This window comes from Mobula birostris, chromosome 7, assembly GCF_030028105.1.
Source record: "Mobula birostris isolate sMobBir1 chromosome 7, sMobBir1.hap1, whole genome shotgun sequence".
NCBI classification, from domain to species: Eukaryota; Metazoa; Chordata; class Chondrichthyes; order Myliobatiformes; family Myliobatidae; genus Mobula; species Mobula birostris.
Genome location: NC_092376.1, coordinates 25,552,678 through 25,578,114, shown reverse-complemented (window position 1 = coordinate 25,578,114; position 25,437 = coordinate 25,552,678). Strand labels below are relative to the sequence as shown.

At 38.0% G+C, this 25,437-nt stretch overlaps 1 protein-coding gene across 3 annotated transcripts in view; it reads right to left on the bottom strand.

The window, feature by feature from the left end:
* Positions 1 to 25,437, bottom strand: part of tmem131 (transmembrane protein 131) — a 182,366-nt gene that overhangs the window by 45,259 nt on the left and 111,670 nt on the right. For all 3 annotated transcript variants that reach the window (XM_072262747.1, XM_072262748.1, XM_072262749.1), the window contains 16 exons: positions 23,586 to 23,736; positions 23,439 to 23,495; positions 22,723 to 22,784; positions 22,525 to 22,633; positions 20,084 to 20,192; positions 13,384 to 13,537; positions 11,301 to 11,471; positions 9,246 to 9,356; positions 9,016 to 9,150; positions 4,147 to 4,251; positions 3,519 to 3,605; positions 3,081 to 3,233; positions 2,845 to 2,920; positions 2,618 to 2,735; positions 1,323 to 1,458; positions 1,084 to 1,193 (listed from right to left, as the gene is read on the bottom strand). In XM_072262747.1, coding sequence (XP_072118848.1) covers positions 1,084 to 1,193; positions 1,323 to 1,458; positions 2,618 to 2,735; positions 2,845 to 2,920; positions 3,081 to 3,233; positions 3,519 to 3,605; positions 4,147 to 4,251; positions 9,016 to 9,150; positions 9,246 to 9,356; positions 11,301 to 11,471; positions 13,384 to 13,537; positions 20,084 to 20,192; positions 22,525 to 22,633; positions 22,723 to 22,784; positions 23,439 to 23,495; positions 23,586 to 23,736 — 1,844 coding nt within the window. The remainder of the gene's footprint in view (positions 1 to 1,083; positions 1,194 to 1,322; positions 1,459 to 2,617; positions 2,736 to 2,844; positions 2,921 to 3,080; positions 3,234 to 3,518; positions 3,606 to 4,146; positions 4,252 to 9,015; positions 9,151 to 9,245; positions 9,357 to 11,300; positions 11,472 to 13,383; positions 13,538 to 20,083; positions 20,193 to 22,524; positions 22,634 to 22,722; positions 22,785 to 23,438; positions 23,496 to 23,585; positions 23,737 to 25,437) is intronic.

Sequence of the window (25,437 nt, the reverse complement as noted above, 5' to 3'; positions counted from 1 at the left end):
AAGAAATAGCCTCCCTTGCATACTTCCAGTGATTACCTCTTCACATTATGTTAGTATGAAGTCAAAATGCCTCCTAACAGGCTGCTAAAATGTCAAAAAGCTTCAGAGAATTAAACCTACCCAGAATGACCTTACTTGCATCCCCTGCTATTTGACTCCTGAACGAAACCTCTTGTACAGTAAGATGGACTCTTGACCTCACAAACTACCTTGTTATAATCATGTGCATTCTTTATCTACGCTGCATTTTTTTCCTGTAGCTTTTACGCTTTATTTGCATTACTGTTTTACCTCAATGCACTGTATAATGATCTGCATGAGCAGTATGCAAAAGAAAAGCTTTCACTTGTATCTGGGTACATTTGACAATAATAAACCAATAACCATAATAAATGAGCAATACTTAATGTTCTACTTGTCTGAAATCAACTATTCTTCAGGTGATTTTGCAGTGAATGATCTCTAAAGGTAGTAGGTTAAATTAGTTACATCACTTGGAATTTCAGATGCTATTCAGTATATAAAAAAATAGCTTGTGTCTCCCACATAGAGACTTAAGGAAAACAACCACATATACACAAAGCTCAAGTCCCATAATAGATATTTAGTTTTAGAGGGAAGTGTCTAATGGTGCTCATTAAACAACTAGATTTTGGAAACCATGCATTACCACAGAGTCCTTTTGTCCCATTCATCCACAACTACAACTAACTTGCTTTCTCACTTATACAATTCACCAGAACAATCTCGAACTGAAATGTTCATAGCTGTTCTTTCCAGAGTCTGCCTGAAATGCTGTGAGATTCCAGTAATTTCTCTTTTTGTTTCAGAATTGTAAAGTGCAATTTTTAGAATTTCAGTGACTGTTGAAAGTCTGAATTAGTATTGAGCTACCAATTTAATCGCCATCCAATCAACAGCTGACAGGCTACATTTGAACATATACATTTAATTGAGAGTTAGGCAAGAAGGAATACCATCCAGTTTTAGTGCATTGGGAAGGAGTATCATAACTATTGGTTGCACTTGATCCCACTGTTAAAGAGCAAATACTGGGAAATAATATTAAAAGTAAATGCATACCTTTCCATTAACACATCTGCAACAATTGAAGGATTGGGATACAATGCTAAAGGAAGAAGTTGAGCAAATACAGGTACATCTGCTGGATTTTCTAAAATTAGTTCTTGTTCCTACAGGAAATGAATTTAAGAATATAGCAATAGTTATTTACCAGAATTACTACATGACAATGAACGTTTACAGCTACACAACATGCAATTGAAAAAAAATACTTTTACATGGTTTCGATAAATACTTACTGAAGTATTATTTGTGTTTGTGAGTGGGAAAATTAAATGTGTTGCATTGACCAATGATGGCCACACAAGCTCTGATGAGATCACAGCTTGAACATTTTTCTGAAGGTCTGTATCTACTTCAAAAACAGCATCCACCCTAAAAAGGTAAATAAAAAGCCTTCAAAGACTTCACATAAATGCATAATCATTAAATACAAAACACGAAGATTACAAGCAAGCATAAAGTCGAAGAACTTGAATACCATACTCTTCTACTGTTAAACGGGCTTTCCAAATTAATGTACACAAATTGGCTTCCCTCTAATCGTTTAGACTTATAAAATCTGTTATTTCTCTGTCCAACATTTTTGAAAAATCATCTCTGCAAGGATCACATGAACTCACATTTCTATGTTTGCTGACATGACGTGAGTGATACCAACAGCAGGAATTTAACGGAGTATTTCCAGTCGTCATTACTTAACACAGATAAATTCTATTAACTTGCCAGCCATCATTGCACCAAATTCACATGAATATGTTGCAATCTAACTTCAGTGGCATTTAGATCAACAGGAAAGGAATGGATGGATGGATGCAGGTAAATGGGATAAGTTGGATTGGCATCATGGTCGGCTCAGATATCATGAGCCTAAAGGCCAGCTACTAAGCTCTACTGTACTGTTTTATTTCTCAGATCTACTAGGAAAGTGAAGTGCTAGCAGGATCTGAATGTTTAATAAAACTCCAGCTATAATTTTGTAAACTTGCAGGTTGAAACTGAAACAAATTAAAATTCCAGTGGAGTTATAATCTGCTTTGGACTCACTTCCTCTACCTGCTAACTTGCATCACACCTATCACAAAGTACCTCCTTCGAGTTTACTCCTAGCCACTGTTCTGACCTCAAGACACTTAATATTATCATAGCTCCATGGTATGCTAACATCAAGGAACAAAAATTCTTAAAATCAGTATTAAGATGGCATTCAAAGTTTTACATGTTAAATAACCTCAAAAGAAATTAAGTTTGTCTGGAAGTTTTGCATGAGACCTGCTATTGCTTCATTAGATTTGACTTAAGACATTCACCCTGTGTAACACATGTTCCAAAGAAGTAGGATGGTATCCAATTTCTCTTTCTATCAGGAAAACAACAAAAAGGTAATTAATTTAAGACCAGTTAATTTAGTTAAGTGCCAGAAGGCAAGATGAAAAGGAAGGTAAGCTAATGTGATCTTCCTTTAATATTATTAACCAATTATACTTATGAAATATTTGCACATTTTCATTACTAAAATGTTGAAAAAACTCACTTGTGCCCTGAGGTTTCTTTAAGTTCTGCCCATTTTTTGTACAAGTTTTTATACAAATCCCAGTCTGTATCCCAAGCATCATCTTGCATTGCGAGACTATGCTGCATTCTTAACTCCGCTAAGAGGGAGGGAGATGGTAGAAAGGAAAAAAAGATGCTGAATTCAGTAACTAACTGCATTTTTCATGCATATATTTAGTTATGTTAAAATGAATTATAAATACTTACATTTAGATAAAAATGGCAATCCTACATAACAATAATCCCCACATTGTAAACCAGCATCAAAATAAATATTTGCTATCTGTAAATAAAAAATTAAAATATCATTAGGGCACATCAGTACAATTTGTTATATAAAAGTAAACAAAGAAATTATTTCAAATAGTCAAATACACATCTGTTGCATAAGTGCACTATACAAGATAATTCATGCAGATTATAAAATGCAAAATATGACTAACTTTGGACTTCTTTTTTGATTCCAAATCATCTTTGTTACTTTTCATTCTCTTGTAGTAGAATCGCACATCCTCTGTGAGAGAACGTATATTTTGCAGTTTCACCTTCTGTGAGAAGGAACTCATTATATTTAAACTATGATGAACTACCTTCCCCTACAAAACAAAATGCAGGCTTTACAATTAGGAAAGAGGATATTGTAAAACACTGACAATGTTACACAGTACAGCACAAGATAAACAACTTCCAAATTATACACACAATTGTAATGCAAAAGAAAAAACTCATTTAGCTTTACCTTTTGTTCCTTCCATTCAAATGAATTGTCCAAAAGACAACTAAATTTTATTTAAACTCACCAATGGTATTTAAAAATCAAAATAAATCAACAGAAAAATTTTCAAATTTGGAATAGCAGAGATGTGCATTAATATCCTTACTGGAAATGTAGATGGAAGAACAATGTGTTTGGGTGAGCAAACCAACGAGCCCACAGCAATAAGTGCCCTCACTGGGATAGTTAAAATCTGTAAATAAAAAGAAAAGGATGTTAACCTTAAAACATTTGTGAAAAGTTATTAAATGTAGCAATATGCTACAATTAATATGCACCGAAATATACTTGACTTCTGCAAATTCTGCAGATCATGCTGGATATCCTCCATCAAGGAGGGAAGAATTGGGGTTGTGAGTCTAGGAGAAAGAAATGGGGGGGGGGGAGAAATCTTCTACATGTAGAGGATAAAATGCAAGTTTCACAGAGCAATAGAAAAACTTCTACATACATTCCAGAACAGTTTCTAAATTAGGTCATCTTGTGTGCACAGATTCATTTGCAACCACCCATACAAGTTTGATTATCTTAATACATCAAAGTTGCTGGTGAACGCAGCAGGCCAGGCAGCATCTCTAGGAAGAGGTACAGTGGATTAGATTATTTACATGGGTGACAGATGCAATTATCTTGATTGATAAAGGGGACAATTTATAATTTTAAAACTTAGATGTAAACAGTTTTAAGCTTCTGAATACCAAAACCTAGGTTTTCTTTGCTTTAAGATACATTACCTCATAATCAGTTGTAATCTGTATAGCTCCATCATATGGCCCTTCAAGTTCTTTTGCAGTCAATTTCATTCTAAACACAACATAATAACCTGAAGCTAGTATCACCTGCAGACAATACAATATTGTACATATTACACAATACATCTTACACATGTATTACCTACAAATCATCTCAAAAGGCATAATTCCTAAAACTAATCCTGAGAGAACAGCAACCAAGTAAACAATCAAGTAAACAAAATTATTGATACCTTCTTGAATACAAGGGTGGAGATTATATTACAAACAATTTTGACACTTTCAATAGCAATTTGTTGCATTTGCAGATGTGAAGTTAAATATGATCTTCATTAATTATACCTATGTTATGAGCTTTAAAGACTATACATAAACAAATTTATCAACATCTCACTACCAAAGCAACTCCCCCAGTCAGAGATATTCATTAATCCCCATTTGCCTACTTCTCACCTCACCTTCGCTGCTATTTGAAATTGAATTGCTTTTTCACTTTTCCAGTTGACAAGACTCTTCAACCTGAAACATTCCGCTTTCTACAAATGTCAAGTTTCCTTTTCAAAATTAACAGCATTTTCTGTTATGGATTTCCATCATCTGCATTTCATTTTCAAATTTCCTTCTTTTACCCTTACATTAAATATATTTCAAAATCTACCTTCAATTATTCATATGTAATTAGTAGCGCAAAAGGATACAAACTCCACAAAATACCATTTCAGCCACACTGTGCTTAACAATAATTCTGCCTAACTACTAATTGTAAAGACACCTTAAAATTCATGATTTACTGAGTTAAACCATTTAATTGCTAAAGGAGAACAACATCAACACATTACCATGGGTCTGAAGAAAGATTCAATCGGGATTTTAAAGAAATGTGGCCATTCAATTTTATCACAGTCCTACATAGTCATGAAAAGTACAGCAGAGGATCAGGCCCTTTAGGCTACCTAGTCCGTGCCAAACCATTTCAACTGTTTCCTCCATTGACATGCACAAGGACCGTAGCCCTCCATATCCCTACTATCCACCATGTACCTATCCAAACTCTCTTAAATGTTGAAATCAAGCTTGAGCTGGCAGCTCGTTCCACACTATCATGGCCCTCTGAGTGAGGTTTCCCCTCATGTACCCCTTAAACTTTTCACCTTTCACCCATTACCAATAACCTCCAGTTGTAGTCCCTCCAAAATCTCAGCAGAAAAAGCTTGTTTGCATTTTACCTATCTGTACCGCTCAATACCCTTGAATGCCTCAATCAAATCTCCCCTCAATCTTCTACTTTCCAAGGAATAAAGTCCTACCTTATTCAATCTTTCCTTATAATACAGGTCCTCCAGTGCCGGCAACATTTAAATTTTCTCTGTATTCTTTCAACTTTATTTACATCTTTCTTATAGGTAGGTGACCAAAAATGTACACATTTCAAGCTAGGCTTCACCAGCATCTTGTACAACTTCAACATAACATCCCATCTCTTGTACTCAATACTATTGATTTATGAATGCCAACGTGCCAAAAGCTTTCTTTACAACACTATCTACATTTTATGCTGAGCGACTGAACCTTCTTGACTAGCCTCCCATGGGGGACCTTGTCAAATGCTGTGCTAAATCCAGGTAGACAACATCCACTGCCTTGCCTTCATCAACTTTCCCAGTAACTTCCCCAAAAAAACTTACAAGGCTGGTTAGACATGACCTATCACACACGACGCCATGCTGACTATCTGTATTCAGTCCATCTCTATCCAAATATTTATATCTAGTCCCTTGGAATACTGCTACTGGTGTCAAGATCATCTGCCTGTAATTTCCTTGTCTTATGTTTAAGAGTCTTCTTTGACTATCCACCAGTCCTCACCTGTTGCCTAGGACGATTTACGTATCTCTGCTAAGGCCCCTGCAACTTCTGCACTTGCCTCCCACAGGGTCTGAGGGAACACCTTGTCCGCACCTGGGTATTTATCTACTCTAATTTGCCTCAAGAGTAAACACCTCCTCCTCTGTAATCTTTATAGGGTCAATGAAATCGATGTAGTTTTGCCTCACTTCTATAGACTCAGACTGTCTACTGAGTAAATACAGATGTAAAACATTCAACTCTTTTGGCTCCAAACTTGGATTCTCTTTCTGATCTTCCAGAGGACCATTTTTGTTTCTTGAAATCCTTTTAGTCTTAACATCTGTAGAATCTCTTGGATTCTCCTTCATCTTTGCTGCTGGGCCATTCTTTTAGCTCTCTTGAATTCTTAAGTGTTCTTTTGCATTTTTTAATAGTCCATAAGCACATTTGTTCCTACCTGCCTATATGCACTAGGCACTTCTTTTTTTTTCTTAACCAGGGCCTCAATATCTCTTGAAAACCAAGGTTCCCTAAACCTGTTATCTTTACCTTTTATTCTGACAGGTACATACAAGCTTTGTACTCTCAAAATCTCACTTTTGAAGGCCTCCCACTTACCAGCTAGACCTCTGCCAGAAAACAGCTTGTCCCAATTCACACTTCCCAAATTCTTTCTATCACCATCAAAATTGGCCTTTCTCTAATCTAGAATCTCAACCCATGGACCAGACTTACTTTGAAACTAATGGAATTATGATCACTAGATACAAAGTGTCTGGGCATTTATCTGTGAGTTCAAAACCCTTTAACTTCAAATTTTAAAAATACCAAAATATATCTATGAAACCTGCCTAAATATAGAAACTAACACAATAGATGCACAAAGGAGATGCAGCTGATATTACCAAATGCTCATAAATGAACACAGAGGATTCCAGTTAATTAGGCCATTGGTTAATTGGGCAGCTGTTCATTTGGGATAACTCTTAAATAACAAAAGCTAATCGAGAAAACTACTGGGATTCCCTTCATTTATTTGGGCCACTATGCCACTTAATTGGGACAGGAGACTGTTGCTGAAGAGTTTCTAAGTACCATCAGTCGCATGTACTTGTACAGCTAATAAACACTACACTGTGCTAACAGTGAAGTTATTAAATAGCATCAGTTGCATGTCCTTGTGGTCACAAAGCAGTAATTTTTGTCATTGATAGATGGCGTGAAATAAGTAGCATGACAGCTCAGAACTGTGCAGTGAAAATGAAACAATTTCATTATTTCAACAAGTTAGAAACTATGAAGAATTTGAAGGTATTAACAATCCTCTTGAATGTTACAATGAAAATAAAGATTTGCAGAATGCAATCAAAAGCATAGTATGAAGCCTGTACATTATCTGCACTAATTTGGTTCATTTGCAGTCAATCGAAAGAACATGGCAGTGAAGACCAGATTAATTCCTCTGTGGATAACAATTAGGAACTATTACAGTTTTATAGCACTGTGGATTTGATAGTGTTCTAATTTGTTCCGGATTTCATTTAAATACATAATTAGTTACACAGTTTGTCTTTTTTTTTTTAAACACCTTTTTAACTATTTCCATGAAACTTCGGCTAATTGGAGCAGCTACTTATTTGGGCAGAATTGTGCTGGTGTAACCATGTTCAAACTGCGTGGTCCTGATTTTAAAGAAATAACAAACCTCTCCCTGAACAAAAAGAGGGCAGAAGATTCATGCATGGGTAGGTATTTTTTTTTGTAAAATAAAGAAAGTGCCTATTTAGAACTCCTTACCAGAAGAGGTGACAATATTTAAGATACTACTAGAAAGACATTTATAAAAGTTAATATGTTGGAACTGAAACCTGTTGCAACTTGAAAATATGTTTGAGCTGCGAATTTTATCAAGATCTTTATTCTTAAACCAGCCACATGAAGTATTTCAATTAATCCATAAAGGCTAATTAAATAATATTTTATTCAGTGCATTGGTGTTACTGAAATCAAATTTTGAATAAGCCGCAAATTGCGGTGAAAGATTTCAGTTCAAAAATCAATTATGTGAACTGAGATAGACATTACCAAGACAATCATTAAATTTCTCTCTTCTCACCCTAAATCCGTGCCCTCCAGTTTTAGACTTCTCTGCCTTGGGGGAAAAAGCTCTATCTTATGTTCTTGATAACTTTCTCAATCTCCATGAGGTCATCCTTCAGCCCCCTGCATTCAACCGAGGATGAACCCAGCCTATCGAAACTCTTCCTTATAATTACACATCCTGGTGAACCATTTATGTTCTCTTTCTTTTGCTACCTGTAGTGTGGCAGCCACAACCATACACAATACAGTGCAGCCCAACCAATGTTTTATACAATTGCAATGTGACACCCCAACACTTATATGCAATTCCTTGGCCTATGACAGCAAGCACATTAAATGCCTTTTTCACTATGTCAACTTAATATTAGATTAATACAGACTAATTAGATAAAATAGGTTAATATAATCTAATGTTAAGTTAGACTATGAGAACAAAATAAGGATGTGACAAAATAGTTTGTTTACAAAATGACAGTTTTAGATACACCAGACTTCCAGGGTTGGTGTGTTGAAAGGAAATTCATCTTATTTGAACTGGGGTGTTGCTGAAATTGGGCCACGCTGGGCCAAAAATCCTAATTGGCAAAAGTTAGTTTTCAGCTATGGTGTACCTAACCTTTGTTGCCAGTATTGGATGCTATGATCAAAAAGTACCTTTGCTAGAAATATAGAGAACACAATTCCTTGGGTGAGGATCCATTAGCAATTCATCTTAGTTATGAACACTTTAAAAAGTGTAGAACATTAAACATTAAATTCCTCTGGCAATATCACTTCAGGAAAAGTTTACTGAAATCTTAAGTAATCCTATTGAAACTACACAAACACAAAGAAGAAAAGCTTGCCAAAATAATCCGTTAGCATTTAAGAAATCGGCATGTAGGATTAAAAAAGACTTACAGAAGACTGTTCTGTTGAAGATAACTTTTCTAAATCAGCTAGGTTGGAAAATATTGTGGTTTTGTTGCCTTTCTCTACAATCAGAAGCTCAATGCTAAGGCCATCGCCTACTACATACCAGGCTTTCACTGCCAGCTAGGGAGAGAAAAAGAAACATCATAATCAGTATCATGAAATATTGCCTCAGAGATTTTGCACACTTAAGTAGCGTTCCAAAGGTGGCATATTACCTCAATTGGATTGCTGTTCATTATGATAAAAATAATATTCCCTTCCTCTACGGCACTCAAAACACCAAAGTCTATGATGCGCTCCTCTAAACTTGGAGGAAGTACAAAGTACTGCAAAATTAAAAGAATCCCATTAGAGTTACAACATGCGACTTTAAAATTAAATCAAGACAAATTGCATTCTATTTCAAATTGAGATTCATAAATTATCTATTTTGCTTAAAAATGATTACTTTGCCAAATTAAACATCTCATTTAAAATTATAGAAACACTATTTCAAATGGATTCTGAAGCAAACTTCAAATCAAGTCACTCCTGCTACAAACATACATGGCAGTACAATAATGATTGCAATCACTCTCTCTGTAAATAGCATATGTTTCAAAGGTAAAACTATTTTAGCCACAGGTTCACTATGGATGCGTTTAAATGGTGCTTGACCTTTCACGACTAATATGATTTGAGGCATTGAATTTATAGGGTTTGCATCATATAGCATGGGAAAAAGGCTCTTCAGCCAACCATGTCCCAGCTGGCATTATACCTTCTGGCTATAGACATGTACACTAAGGGGTAAAGTTTCTCACCATCAACTCAGCCCATAATGTTAATCTGATCATCTCTCATCCTTTATTGCTCCAAAGAAATCCAACCTAGAACTTTTAGAGTGAAGGCATCCTATCACAGCAACATACCTGGTGAATCTCAACAGCAACCCCACCCCATACATTTTTCTGGCACCCAAATCTACACACAGCCATGGCTTATCTAACAGTCTCTACAGTTTAACTATAATCTACTTCTCTGATGTTCTATGCATCATTAATAAAGTGTCCCATTTGCCTTCTTAACTTCTCTGATAATCCCTGCCTCCCCACATGCAGATTAACCTTATTCCTTAGAATTTTCTCCAATAATTTCCTGACTTTTGCCTGCAATTGCATGTCTGGTGTATCTTTGTTGCTCTTCATGAAAAGATACCAGATTGACTTCTCTTCAGTCATCCAGCACCTCTTCTGTGGCCAAAGCATGAAGCTCTGTAAAGCCCATGTACAGTCCTCCCTTATATTTCTTCAGCAACCAAGGATACATCTTGTCAGGTCCTGAACTTTACTCACCTTCAAGCATGCTAAGAAATCTAACATTGTTTTCATTAGTAATTTATGTTAGAACTCCACAAGCCTCCTCCTAAACTTTCTAACTGCAATGCCCTTCTCCAAAGTGAATACAGTCAAAAGGTGTTCATTTAAGCCCTTTCCTATATTCTCTGCCGGGGCCTGTGGTGTAGCGGTGTCCGCACCTGGACTTCAGAACAAGAGGTCCCAGTTTCGAATCCGGCTGACTCCTTGCATGCTTTCCATCTGTGCTGAGTTGGGCATTGAGCTAGCAACTTGGCCTTGTGAAACAGACAACGCTAAAGAAACAGCAAAGTTGCCGCCTGATGCACCAAACAAAGTACAGGAAGGAAGTTTACTCTACACACGCAGCTTTGCTTCCTAATAAACTTTGCTTTCCCTGGTTATTCTTGCATTCTTAATACTAAAATGTTTTTGGGAATTTTCTTAATCTTTCACACTAGTGCCATTTCATAGCTCTTTGCCCTTCTAAGTGCATTAGGTACCTTCCACAATGTAGGACCTCGGCCATTTTCAGTTCTCCATAACTGTTTTATTTCCCCTTATCCCATTCTCGATGCTCCTTGCCATCTAATACTCCTTAGACTTGTAACCCAGCTCTTAAATGTTCTTACGTATGCTTATGTGCAATACATGCAGTTTATACAGGTGAACACATAATGTTAGAGAAAGAAAATGAACACTGCAATAACTGCAAAATATCCCCTAGATGAAAATATAAAACTAATATCTATTAGCTTGTGAAAGGTTATCAAACTCCTTAATACCATCTTTTGAACAAAAAAATAGAAATAGACATGAAATCTGAACTTCAATACTATATAAATAGATGGTGGCTAGTTTTGTGAACTGAACTTCATTAAAAAAAAAATCACTTCACATTTTCACATGGAAAATTTATTTCATTTGTGTACTTACATCTAAAAACCCTGTATAGGCTCGCACGGGCAGGTGGAATTTGGATGCATTTGTAATGAGCAGGATGTTGCTGTCTATATGAATGGAGGAAGTGGTTGCCGTGAAAAGGAGAGAGAATATATAGAGTGCTTTGTGTGGCGGAACAGAAACCGGTGTGCTGAAGTTTTTAATCTGTAACAAAAGGAAAATAGGTCATAGTTTAAACATTGTATAAAATAAATGTTCTTGAAGTAGACTACTGGCAAGGCCTCAACTATTTGCTATCTCTAATTGTTACGAAAGTGGTGCTGGTCCAAAGCAACCATCGATCACTGCATTTCCTAGAGTCTGAGTTCCAAGATTATGACCGACAATACATACCTGTGGGAGGGTGAGTGACCTGGGGGGACAAAACTGAAATTGATGTCCCACTTGCCTGATACTGTGACGACTTGGGCTGTACAGATATCAAACCTGAGTGACTTTGAGTAAAATTTGGAGAAATTCTGCTCTGTATTATATAGGTAATACATGCTGCAGCTAAGTATTACCTGTCTAAAAAGAAGCAGTACATAAGGGTGGACCAAACAAGTGAGCTATTTTGGGTGTCAAACCTCCTTGACATACTATTGAAATACTTCCTTGAAATACTTTTGGAACTGCAGTCATCCAACTTTTGTAGATTGCAGCAAGGTGGTTTTCAGTAATTAGATAAATTACTAAGAAAATACCTATCCTCTGACCAGCGGCTGCAGCTTATCCAATTATGTTATCTACAATAACAATTCCCCAAAAAGCTCTGAGGAATTCAGTAATACTAATGCGTGAAAATCAAAGGATGGTGATTATGTGTATGGTCATGCACTTTGGTAGATGAAACGGTTGACTGTTTTCTAAATGGAGAGAAAATACAAAAAAACTGAGGCGCAAAGGGACTTGGAAGTCCTTGCGCAGGATTCCCTAAAGGTTAATTTGCAGGTTGAGTCTGTGGTGTAAAAGGCAAATGCAATGTTAGCATTCATTTCAAGAGGACTAGTATATAACAGCAAGGATGTAATGTTGAAACTTTATGAAGCATTGGTGAGATCTCACGAGTATTGTGAGCAAGTTTGGGCCACTTATCTTAGAAAGGATGTGCTGAAACTGAAGAGGGTTCAAAGGAGATTCATGAAAATGATTCTAGGATTGAATGGCTTGTTATAATAAGAGCATTTGATGACTCTGGGCCTGGATTCACTAGATTTCAGAAGAATGAGGAGTGACCTCATTGAAACCTAACAATGGTGAAAGGGCTTGATAGACTGGATGTGGAGAGGATGCTTCCTATACTGGGAGATCTACAACAAGAGGACACAACCTCAGAGTAGAGGGGCATCCTTTTAGAACAGAGATGAGCAGGATTTCTTTAGCCAGAGAGTGGTGACTCTGGAATCCTTTGCCACAGGCAGCTGTGGAGGCCAAGTCTTTAGGTATATTTAAGGCAGGGGTTGATGAATTCTTGATTGGTCAGGGCATGAAGAGATATGGGGAAAAGGTAGGAGACTGGAGCTAAGAGGAACATTGGATCAGCCATGATGAAATTGCGAAGCAGACTTGATAGACCAAGTGGCCTAATTCTGCTCCTATATCTAATCGTCCTATGGAAAATTAAAGGATGATGATTAGACTTTCTTATCAGAGAAAGACATTGTCTACAATCGTGTGATATACATGTTTTATGCTACAAATATCAGAACATCACCTTGCGCATGTTACATGTGGCATGGGCGCTCAAGATTTGAAAAGCTATTGTGTAATCAACAACACACAAATGGAAATGTTCCATTCCCAACATAAAGGGTCACTGAAGCGGCAGCTGAAGATAGCAGGTCACATCCAGCAGAAAGCTGCAAGGTAATATGAGAACAAACATCTGATGCTCTGATGACTGGCCAATATGGTATTAATACCATATTATCAAATGTTATTTTGGCATCAAGGACTATTGCTCTCCCTTCACTTCACACATTTAGCTTTTTATAACCATGCCTGGGGTCAAGACTAATTCTGAAATTCAACAATTTACTGCTGGAAAAATAAAAGGTAAACACATACAAACACTTACCTTGAACATTGTCTTTGCATCCTCCGGCAAAGAAACATTGTGTATAATAATTGGAAAATTGAATGTATTTGTTAGATATATTGGCCTCTCCACGGGATCTGTTGGACTGTCCCTGATATGAAAGAGTGTTGCTGCATGATCATATCCTAAGTACCTGTGAATCACAAAGAGTGTCATATTTTTCCTTGTGGCCTTGGTTTTACTGTCAGCCAAATCTCGGAAGGGATTCTCAATTTAATAGGAAATGCTCAAAACAAAACAAAATAAAATCATCCTATAGTTTAGCATTGAGTAACATAACAGATGACAATCTGGTGCCAGTTTTAATCGAAACTCTGGTTGTCATTGTAATTATAAGATTTCTTACAATGATTTGGAGAAGGCAGGTGATGGCATGGGTGGGGGGGGGGGAATGGAGAGAATGAGGGCTAACGTGTACAGTGTTAAGTCTATTCTTTGCATCAGTGTTATGCCTCCAAAAAGAAAGTTTGAAATAAAAAAAAGACTATTTGTGTTATGTGATGATGAAAATATCAGGTTGTTGCAAATTTCCTTTAGCTCTTACTGGGTTTGGACTCAGTGTATGAAGGTATAGAAACACAAACCAGTTTTCTAATACCTAGTTAAAGAGTGGTGACTGTAGTTATGCTGAAAGAGCACCTGTCAAGTTGCACATCAACTTTCACTATCAGGTTTTCATTCATGGGAGTATGGGCCATACCAACTGTGATGCCTATCCATATTAATCCCATTGCCCACATTAGGCCTGTATCCCTCTACTATTCTTATTCAATTATATGTCCAATTGCACTTTAAATGCTGCAAATTCATTGAATAGTTATCAACACCAATTTAATCACGACATTAATACCTTAGCAAACTATATTTTTTGCAGAGTTTGCTGAGAAAAAGCATGCCTGATCTCCCAGTTGAAATTTATATATGCTCTCAGGAGCAGAGATGACAAGATTTATGGAGAAAGAATGGCAAGAATGGAATCTCAGATCGGACACAAGTGTAATGTGTCAAAGAAAATAATCTTCCAATGTACTACAACAGCACATGCAAAATGATCTTGGCATAATAAAAGCTCAAAGTAATTTGCAGGAAGTCAACCAGACAAAAAATTGACAGAGCTGGAAGTGGAGATAAAAGGATAGTTGACCAAGCACTTGCATTTTGTCACCCATCTTTGAACATCTGGAAGAAAGGGTGTCGGGTCACTGGAAGAAGGAAGCGTAGATAGATAGAAGTATGACTAGCAATAGTGTGGCAAAGGGGCTGTACTATAGAGATAAATTGGATGAACACTGTCTTGAAAGATAGGATTCAAGATCGTTTTTTATCATTCTTCAGTGAGTGTAAGAGAAAAAATATAATTGTTACTTCTGATCCAACGCAGCATAATAAAAACGCAGTAAGTATAAATAACAAAAAATATAAATATAAAAGCAATCCTATAGACACATTGTACAATTAACTGTTGAGTGTGGCCAAATGTACACAAGAATAGCTTATAGAGCCATGTAAAAGTATTCAGTCCCCAACAATTTAACTGAGAGTGTTAATTTGTGAATCACATGCCCCTTTTTTTCCACAGTACAGCCAAAAAAACCCAGAAAAGTGTAAAGCATGAAACAAAAAAAAAAACTGAGAACTGAAATGTCAGTAGTTCAAAGTATTCATCCCACTTTGCTCAGTGCTTAGTTGAACTACGTCTTGCAGTTATTACAGCCAATAATCTTTTTGGTTTGCACAACATAATGGAGCAAGATTTGCCCACTCCTCCTCACAAAATTGTTCAAGATGTGCCACGTTAGTTTAGGAGCGGTAGTGGATGTTTGATTGGTTTAAGATCACTCTGACTGGACCTCTCAAGGACATCGATTTTCTTCATTTGAAGCCACTCTATGGTTGCTCTGGCAGTGTGTTTCCCATCATTGTCCTGCTGAAAGACGAACTCCCTCTCAAATTTGAGCTTTCTGGCAGAGGCTAGCATGCTTTTATCCAGGATCTCTCTGTATTTAGCAGCATTCATCTTCCCATCAATCCTGACCGGATTTCCAGTCCTTGCAGCTGAAATGCATCCCTATAGAACATTATTACCTCTACCATACTTTACAGTGGGTATGGTGTTATCTGGTTGACACGCAGTATTTGATTTACGTCTCATGCACTGCTTAATGTTGAGGCCAAGTTCCACAAGAGTCTCATTGGTCTAAGACCTTCTTCCACATCTTCACAGCATCTTCTAAGTGATGCTTTGCAAAGGCTTTACAGGTAAGGATAAGACTTTTTTTTTATAAATCAAGTGGTACATGTGTAAATCCAGTGTTGCACATCAGACTGGAAATCTGGTCAGGATTGATGGAAAGGTGAGTGCTGATAAATAGAGAGATCTTGGATAAAAACCTGCTGGTCTCTGCCAGAAAGCTTAAACTGGGGAGGAGGCTGGTCTTTCAGCAGGACGACCCAAAGCACACTGCTAGGGCAACCATGGAGTGGCTTCAAATGAAGAAAATTGATTGTCTTGGTTAGCCAGTCAGAGTGGTGACCTTAAATTGATCGAACATCTCCATCGAAATCTCAAGATTGCTATCTACTGCTGCTTCCCAACTAACCTGACACAGCTTGAGCAATTTTACAAGGAGGAACGGGCATATCTTTCTCCATCACGTTGTGCAAAACTACTAGAGACCTATCCAAAAAGACTACTGGCTGTAATAGTGGTGAGAGGTGGTTCAAATAAATACTGAGCAAAGTGGGATGTGAATACTTTTGAACTGCTGACATTTCAGTTTTTGAATTTCTAGTTTTTCCATCATTACAATTTTCCTTGCTTTCTGGATTCTACTGTGGAAAAAGGTGGCAGGGTGGAGATACATCTGTAACAAAAGGATGTGTAAGGCTCTCCTTCTGCCTGCTAGCCTGCAGGCCACTCTTCGATAAAGTGTAGCACCTGCTTAACCAAACCCCCCTCACCCCGATCAGGGTCACGTGAAGCCATGGTGGATGATCGCATGAGCGGCTGGTACATATCACAAGTCCTGGTTATGCGACCACTGATGCCAGACAGATAATGGATGAGGTCACCCATCTTGCCCAGAAGGCAGCTTCTGTAGAAGTAGTTGCCAAGAACAATCATGGTCATGGAAAGACCATGCTTGCCCATGTCATACAACATGGCACATACTGAAAATGTGTGTAAAAAAAAAAAAAAAAGGAGCATGTGATTCACAAATAAAAATTCTCAGTTAAGTTGATCAAAATCCCTGGCTGTAATACTAATTTATGTGAACAAAGGGTTGGGGGCTAAATACTTTTATAAGGCACTGTATATACATAGACTGATGGTATATACATAAAGTGATGTCAGGTAGAGGAGCACTTGAACATAACAATGCTGCAAAGCTTTAAAAGAAACAATATCTCGATACCAAGGAAGATGTTCATAGGGAGTGCTAGACTAATGAGATTCAGAAATTAGAGCACAGAAGAATTCCAGGGTTTTGCAAAGCATTCAAGGTGTTCAGGGAAAATGTGCTTTCTAACTTAGCTAATCACTTCTTCCCCCATTAAACAAGATTACCTATTTCACAACACAACTTCTGTAGCTCAGATGGGCTGGGTATTTGGACAAAAATAAATCTCTACTGTTTCCTTCTTATTCTTTTCTTTCTGAGAAGCAGTCTGGAATATTTCATCCAAAGCTATTAGCTGCTTTCAAAGGCCATAAAACTTTAGACCAGCAACAGTTCCAGAGACTCCTCTTCGATCCCAATGTTAAGTGCCATCTAAGTGATGTTTGCACATTTTGCCATTCAGTCCTTGATCTATTGCTTTTCCCTCCAGGAACTCCAGTTTCCCTTCACGTGCTTGTTGGCAGTTAGTTGCTATTACAAAGCCATCTCCAGTACAAGTGGGTGACAGAAGAATTGACAAGAGGGTGTTTGGAGAGTTGATGTTAAGGCAGGGGGTGGGGGTAATGAATTGATTAGTGAAGATAGATTCTGATAATCTCTCCATGTGAACCATAAATTAAATTTCCCATTTTTGGCAGGTGGCAGAGTCCAGATGGGACAATTCCACTGTTTCTTTGTAGGAAACACTGGTCTTGAACCCATGAATTCTTCCCACTGCTCAGATAGTGGAAGGGATTCAAAGTAGTTCCCAGTCTACATTTCAATAAAGGTACCCCATGCAAGGCTTATTGAGAAAGTAAAGAAGCATGGGATCCAAGAGGACATTGCTTTGTGGATCTAGAACTGGCTTGCTCACAGAAGGCAAACAGTGGTTGTAGATGGGTCATATTCTGCATGGAGGTTGGTGACCAGTGGTGTGTCTCAGGGATCTGTTCTGGGACCCCTTCTTTTTGTGATTTTTATAAATGACCTGGATGAGGAAGTGGAGGGATGGGTTAGTAAGTTTACTGATGACACAAAGGTTGGGGGTGTTGTGGATAGTGTGGAGGGCTGCTAGAGGTTACAACGGGATATTGATAGGATGCAAAACTGGGTTGAGAAGTGGCAGATGGAGTTCAACCCAGATAAGTGTGAAGTGGTTCATTTTGGTAAGTCAAATATGATGGCAGAATATAGTATTAATGGTAAGACTCCTGGCAGTATGGAGGATTAAAGGGATCTTGGGGTCCGAGTGTATAGGATGCTCAAAGCAGCTGTGCAGGTTGACTCTGTGGTTAAGAAGGCATACAGTGTATTGGCCTTCATCAATCGTGGAATTGAAGTTTAGGAGCTGAGATGGTAATGTTGCAGCTATATAGGACCCTGGTCAGACCCCACTTGGAGTACTGTGCTCAGTTCTGATCGCCTCACTACAGGAAGGATGTGGAAGCCATAGAAAGGGTGCAGAGGAGATTTACAAGGATGTTGCCTGGATCGGGGAGCATGCCTTATGAAAACAGGTTGAGTGAACTCGGCCTTTTCACCTTGGAGCAACGGACGATGAGAGGTAACCTGATAGAGGTGAATAAGATGATGAGAGGCATTGATCGTGTGGATAGTCAGAGGCTTTTTCCCCAAGGCTGAAATGGCTGCCACAGGAGGACACAGGTTTAAGGTGCTTGGGAGTAGATACAGAGGAGATGTCAGGGTTAAGTTGTTTTTATTTTTAAATGCAGAGAGTGGTGAGTGCATGGAATGGGCTGCTGGCAACAGTGGTGGAGGCAGATACGATAGGGTCTTTTAAGAGACTTTTGGATTGGTACATGGAGCTTAGAAAAATCGAGGGCTATGGGTAACCCTAGTAATTTCTAAGGTAGGAACATATTCGACACAACTTTGTGGGCCGAAGAGCCTGTATTGTGCCGTAGGTTTTCTATGTTTCTATGTTCTACTACGCAGCTTTGTAAAATTTGCTTTCCTGTATTTTATATTATATTTTTATTCAGGGTATGGAGAATAAAGGCTCGAAAACCACCCAGGAAAACAAATGAACAGGAGAAATTGAATGCAAGAAACAGTGTAAATGAAGGCCTGAGTTGTAAAGCTATGTGATGACAGTTAGTTCCCAACTACCGTGCAGCAGTTTTTGTGGCTTGAAGATCAACTCATATTGTGAGGAGACGAGTTCTCCAACTGCCCCTGTAAACTGCTTGGATAGCTGGAGCCCCACACTGGCCACTACTCTCCTGGCCGATGGCACGGGTCAATGTATGAACAACAGCGCACAATATTTTGTAACAATTGATGTTTTTTCATGTATTTCACATTACCCGTTAATATGAAGTGTAGGTAATTCCTGGAAGCACTCAAGTCCTGCAACTTGGCCAGCACAGTTTGTGAGGGCCAAAGTGCCCATTTCTGTGCTGCATGCCTCTGACTCCATAACTTCTATCACCTCCAGTGACATTCCACTACCAGTCATCTTCCTCTCTTAACCCTTGTCGTTCAGCTTTCCAAAGGAAATTTTACTCCCTTGGATCCCAAGATGAACTTGCAACACAACAAACCATCCTCAGGAGTACTCATTAGCTTTCAGTTATTTTCTCCCTCTTACAACTTCAAGGAGATACAGCATTTGTCCTATTAACTTCTCTGTGCAGTATCTGGGAAGCTCTAACAGCCTTTCAGATGCAGCAGCATTCAATACTCAAGTCTCCTCCATCTTGGAGAAGTCAAATGTACTGTGGCTGACTTGTAAAACACCGCCATCCAATTTGCCAAGAAGACACTGAGCTTCCAGCCACTTCAATTCTCTACCCTATTCACATGGCCTTTGGCCTTCTATACTGCACAAACAATGTTCAATATAAGCTCAAGGATTAGCTCCACATCGTTTGGCAGAGTACATCACAGTCCTTGCACATAAACAAAATGCATATAAATGCTTCGTTCTGCTTCAACCTGTTTCAAACTTTTCTCCTTTCTACCTTGTTTTTCTTTTTAAAGCAATGGTGACAAATCTGGTCAATGGCCTTTCAGATATTTGCTCTTCTCTCCTTCCTATTCCTCTGCAGTTTAAAACCTGCAGAGGTCTGATGATGAATATTGTCCATTTTTCTCTGCTGAATAATCTTTCACCCAATGAGTGCTTCCAGCTTTTGGTCCATGTTTTGGATTTCCACCATAATTTTGTTTTTGTTCCAATTAACTGCAAATTTCTTTTTAAGGCATGAATAATCCACTTTTATTTCCCTTTTGAACATCAACAATACTCACAACAATGAAACATTTTGACTTACCCTTCTAACACCTCTGCTTGGTATGGAATTTCAAGTTTTGAGTAAGTTTTCTCTTTAGCTTTCACAGTTATTTTCCCAGAAAACTGCAACGTTCTTTTTGCTTTTGAAGCTGAAATGAAATACAAATGATAGACTCATAATGAAGTTCTTTGGTAACAACTTTTCTCCCTGCCATAGTTTGTAGTACATAGACTCCAGTGCCCACATAAGGTACACATGCTTGTTAATGCAAATGATCTAATCAGCCAATCATGTGGTAGCAACTTAATGCATAAAAGCATGCAGATATGGTCAAGAGGTTCCGTTGTTGTTTAGACCAATCAGAATGATGGGAGAGAAATATGATCTAAGTGACTTTGACCATAGAATGATTATTGGTGGTTTCAGCATTTTAGGAACACCTGATCTTCTGGGATTTTCACAAGCAACAGGTTCTAGAGTTTACAGAGGATGGTGTGAGAAACATAAAAACATCCAGTGAGTGGAATATCTACAGGGCGAAAACATCTTGTTAATGAATGAGGTCAGAGGAGAACAGCCAGACTGGTTCAAGCTGATAAGAAGGCGACAGGAACTCAAATAACCATGTGTTACAACAGTGGTGTGCAAAAGAGCAGTGGTCCCCAATCTCTGGGCCGCGGACCGATACCGATCCGCGAAGAATGCAGCGGCGCAGTGGTAGCCGGGACCTAATTAACCAGGCAGCACCTAATTAATTAGCTTGTTTATTTCGGCTTTTTTCTTACAGACGTGCTGGGTGCATCCCGGCTACCACTGCACCGCTGCATTCTTCGCGGATCGATATCGGTCTGCGGCCTGGAGATTGAGGTCCACTGCAGAAGAGCATCTCTGAATGCACAACACAAACCTTGAAATGGATGGGCTACAGCAGCAGAAGACCATGAACATACAATCAGTGGTTACTTTATTAGGTGCAGGAGTACTAAGTAAAGTGGCCATGGTGTAATAACTTAATTGAATTTGTCAGTTGGATTTGTACATTTCTAAAATTATGATCCATTCTACATATATCAACCACATTAAATTAAATGTATCACAGAATTCAAAGTGTAATATGACTCAGTTTACAGATCGGTTCAAAATAAGTTACCTACTATTTCAATTTGTCAAAAAGATTTGCGCTTGGTTTTCTCTCCTTCAGGCACAGGAAGAAAGTAAGGGGTGAGAATTTGATATTTCATAAAAGGTATAGTAAAGTATACAAGGTGTGATAGAGTAGATATGGAGCACAACTTCCATTATGGTCAAAAGTTTTATATTCTGCAAAGAAAACATCTCGTGGTTATTTGGGATATTACCATAAAAAACTAACAGAAGCCGAATAAAAGGGTGTTTTCCAAAGAGGAACTATGTACAAATGTTAAGGAGATTGCTCTGGGGAAAAGGATAAGGAAGTGGGTTCCATTAGAAGTGTCTTCTACAAACTCAGTTAGCCAAAAGGTCACTTCCTATGCTGTATAATTTATTTTTGTTCACATTCTGTTCCAATGAATGACATTTTAATTCAGGTCAAGATGGCACCAGCAAACAATGGCTCCGTCCTGCTGACAGTTCACAAAACTACCTTCACATCTTTGAGTCTACTACTAAGCTGCATGTGATTGGAAGCTGTGATTTTCATTTTGGTGGTGTTCTGAGACCAATGGAGTGATCAGATATTTGGCTGTCTCCGAGTGACTTCACGAAGGTTTGGAGCAGAATGGTGTGTGGTCTGGAGGTCTGGAAGCCTGGAGACAAAGCTCGACTCCATTGCCTCTCTCTGATTGAGGCGCTGAGCAAGGATGAGGATGAGATCAGGAGGACGGGTGGATGTTTGGCATCATCTGCCTGCATTTGGCACCGTTTTCCTCTCCCTCCAGCTAGCTGATGGGAGGACGGTGCAGGAGCCTTGGGATCCACATTGCCAGGATTGATCAACGATGCCATGGGCTTGTTTTGGGGGACTTTGAGGTTCATGTTGCATGTCTCTGGATACTGGTTACTCTTTCTTTATTGTTTTCGAGAGGTATTATCGCGGCGTTTGATGCAGACTGGGGCACTTCGGCAAAGAATTGCCCTGCGGCCTGCACTGGCGCTGAACTGAAGTAGGCTGAATAATGCTGGACTCCTGGTTTGATGTTTGATATTCTATGTATTGTTCACTTGCTTTCTGTCGTTTGTGCAATTAGTTCTATTTTTGCGTGTTGGGTGTTTGATTTTTTTTGGCATGAGTTTCATGGTGTTTCTTTACTTCATGGCTACCTGTGGGAGGGACGAATCTCAGAGTTGTATTCTGTATACATACTCTGAATTTATATATATTACATAGAACTACCCGAATCACTTCATACTGCAGAAGAAAGATATTTTGTCAATACGTACTTTCAACATTTAATATCTAAACTCAGCTTAATTTTTTTTTTAAAAAAGAATTCACTTACCATCAAATATAATACTTGCAACTTTGGTATATTTTGTTTCTGATGCCTTCAGTGTAATTGGCTTAAAGTCTACTGTAACAGCTTCATTTGGTGAAGATGGTTTAATACTCTAAAAACCAAACCAGTATACATTTGTCACAAAACAGATGTAATCAAATGCATAATTTTATTCTAAAGTCACGAAGAGTAATAACTTACTGTTATTGGTACATCTTTTGCTCCTGAATTTAATAAATGAAGGTTTAAAACTTTTGGAAGATCTGCAGAGAAATTACATGATGTCATTTTTGTTGCTTGCATTTACGAGCCAAATGTCGATTTAAAAAATTTAAATCATTAAGTAAGACAATCTTTTTTTTCTTTGTGGAGACCACACTGCATCTAACGTATACGAGAAGCCAAATAACCTGCAAATAACTCGTATACTTCAAGAGATAAAATAGGCAAGCCATAAATGAAAGTCCGCCCCTCCCCAAATACTCCATTGAGGGGCAGAAGTTTCCTTAATCAAATAAGCTAATCTGAAATTACAGTATATCCAAAAATAGTCATACTACACATTGTAACCTGGAATAAAACTGACAGTAATGCTGAAAGAACACTACCTATAACACAAGACATTTTGATGCAAGCTGGTCTGTCCAAGTACGGAATCACGAGTTACTAAAAACCTTATAAAACTGCATAGATGTGAAAGAGTCCAATGCAGCTTCCTACAGGCCTCAAGGACCATTTCTTCACAAGTGCAAGATAATAGCAATAACAGATGAAAAAGATAAAGTGCTGAGCAAAGTGAGTAAAGTTTAGTGATGACAAGAACAGATGGTGTCAACACTGGGTTTAGCAGAAGGAATGCAGAGCAGATCAATGATTGAGATCGAACTTTCAAATAATTAATAAATTTCTTAGCTCACCTTGAGATCGTAATGTACCAAAATCTAACATTTCTGTTGAGGAGTAAATTCCAGGTGCTGTAACAATAATAATTTTTATTTAAATCCAGAAAATTATACATTAAAAATTGAATAGAAAATATGGAGCAAAACATTTATTTGACTTACCTGTTGTAACTTCCACTTCCACAGGTAAAATAAGGAACTCTGTATTGTCTGACGCATTTGTTTTTATTCTGATAAAAGCTGTGTGATTATCTGCTTCTCTTGAAGAAAAACTGGCTCGCATTACAGCTTTTGTTTCATAAGGTGGAATCTCCTATTGAAAAACAAAAAAAAAACTGATAAGGAAAATTATATACAAAGAATCAGATAGATCGAAATTATACTTTAATAAGATGACACCTCACTCTCACCCTGGAAGCATACCAACCACGTGATCACAACCTGTTTATGTTTTGAGCACATATGCCAGATGTGCTTTCGGATATTATTAGATGATGGAGTATTCAGATGTTACACAAGATTAAGTGAAATATTTTGTCACGATCACGAGAAAAGCTATGACATATCTTTCTGACTTTGTAGAATAGTTTCAGAATAAAAACATGCCTTTGTTAGAAGGGAATTTCATTAGAGAAAGATGTTTTAGTTCCTTTTATACTCTTTCAAAATTCCCAAATGAATGGCACTTAAGCATGTATATACTAACATACCAATGCAATTCAATTTTAACCATTCCTTACCTTTGTTAAAATCCATTTCAGAAATACATATTTAGTTCCAGCAATCCAGAACAGAGCAAGATCTGTGAAGAAAAACCCTAGAAACATCCACCTATCAATTCCACCTAATGTATTTAACTAAAAAAGAATTTCCATTTTCAGCTATTGAAAATTTGCATAGGATAAAAGAACACTAGCTTTAGACTGCAAATCTTTAAAATGAGATTCAAATTCAGTGTGTTTTATCTTTGTTTATGCATCTATATGCAAATGTGTTGGCCAAACCCAAAGTGATGACTCAGAGGACCCTACTCAAATGACTTGGCTAACCTCACCAAAAGGACTACCAGTCCCGCTGAAGGGTCTCAGCCCGAAATGCAGACTGTACTGAAGACTGAAATGCAGACCCCCCACCGCCCCAACAACCCCCCAACCCATAGATGACGCCTGGCCTGCTGAGTTCCTCCAGCATTTTGTGTGTTGTTCTGATCTCCAGCATCTGCAGATTTTCTTGTTTGTGACTGGACAATCAGACTACATCACGAATGGTGATCAAGAAAACCTTCCCGCCACCCGACATTTGTTCTACCTGCTAATAGTACCATACCAAGTTCAAGGACCCAGATAACATCTTGGCATCCAAGGATTTATATTATGAGGAAAACTCATTGACAAAAGTACTATGGCTGCTTGGGTTCCTATAAAACATTTCTAAATACTGAAAGGAACTGATTGAAGAATAGCTCCACTTACTTGTTTGAAATAGCCTCAAAGCAGATCCCTAGACATTCACACAACTTACCCACTCATTTATTTACTTCAGTATTGTACTGGGTAGCAATGGCAAAACCTTGCTGTTTGCCATTAGATCATAAAACAGATACCAACTTTAGGTTTAAAACACACGTGTTAATTCACAGAAACAGGTCCTTTGGCCCATCTAGTCCATGGCAAACTATGATTCTGCCTAATCCCATTGACCTGCACCCAGACCACAGCCCTCCATGCCCCTTCCATCACATGGCAGCTAAAGTGTGAGTGTTCCTCCACAGGTGATACCATGTTTTCTCCAGCATAATCACAAAGTAGCAATCTTAGATTCATATTTACAAATTATTCTCAATGTAAACCCTACTCAAATATACCAGCTTTAAAATTTTTTACTTTTGTGATCTGTAACTTGCAGGTAATGGACTATAAAAGGCCAAAGGTTTCAAGCACCTATCTCAAGCTCACAAAAAGAAATCATAGTAGTCTATTTTCAACTAAATGTTTGGTTCAATTAAACACTACTC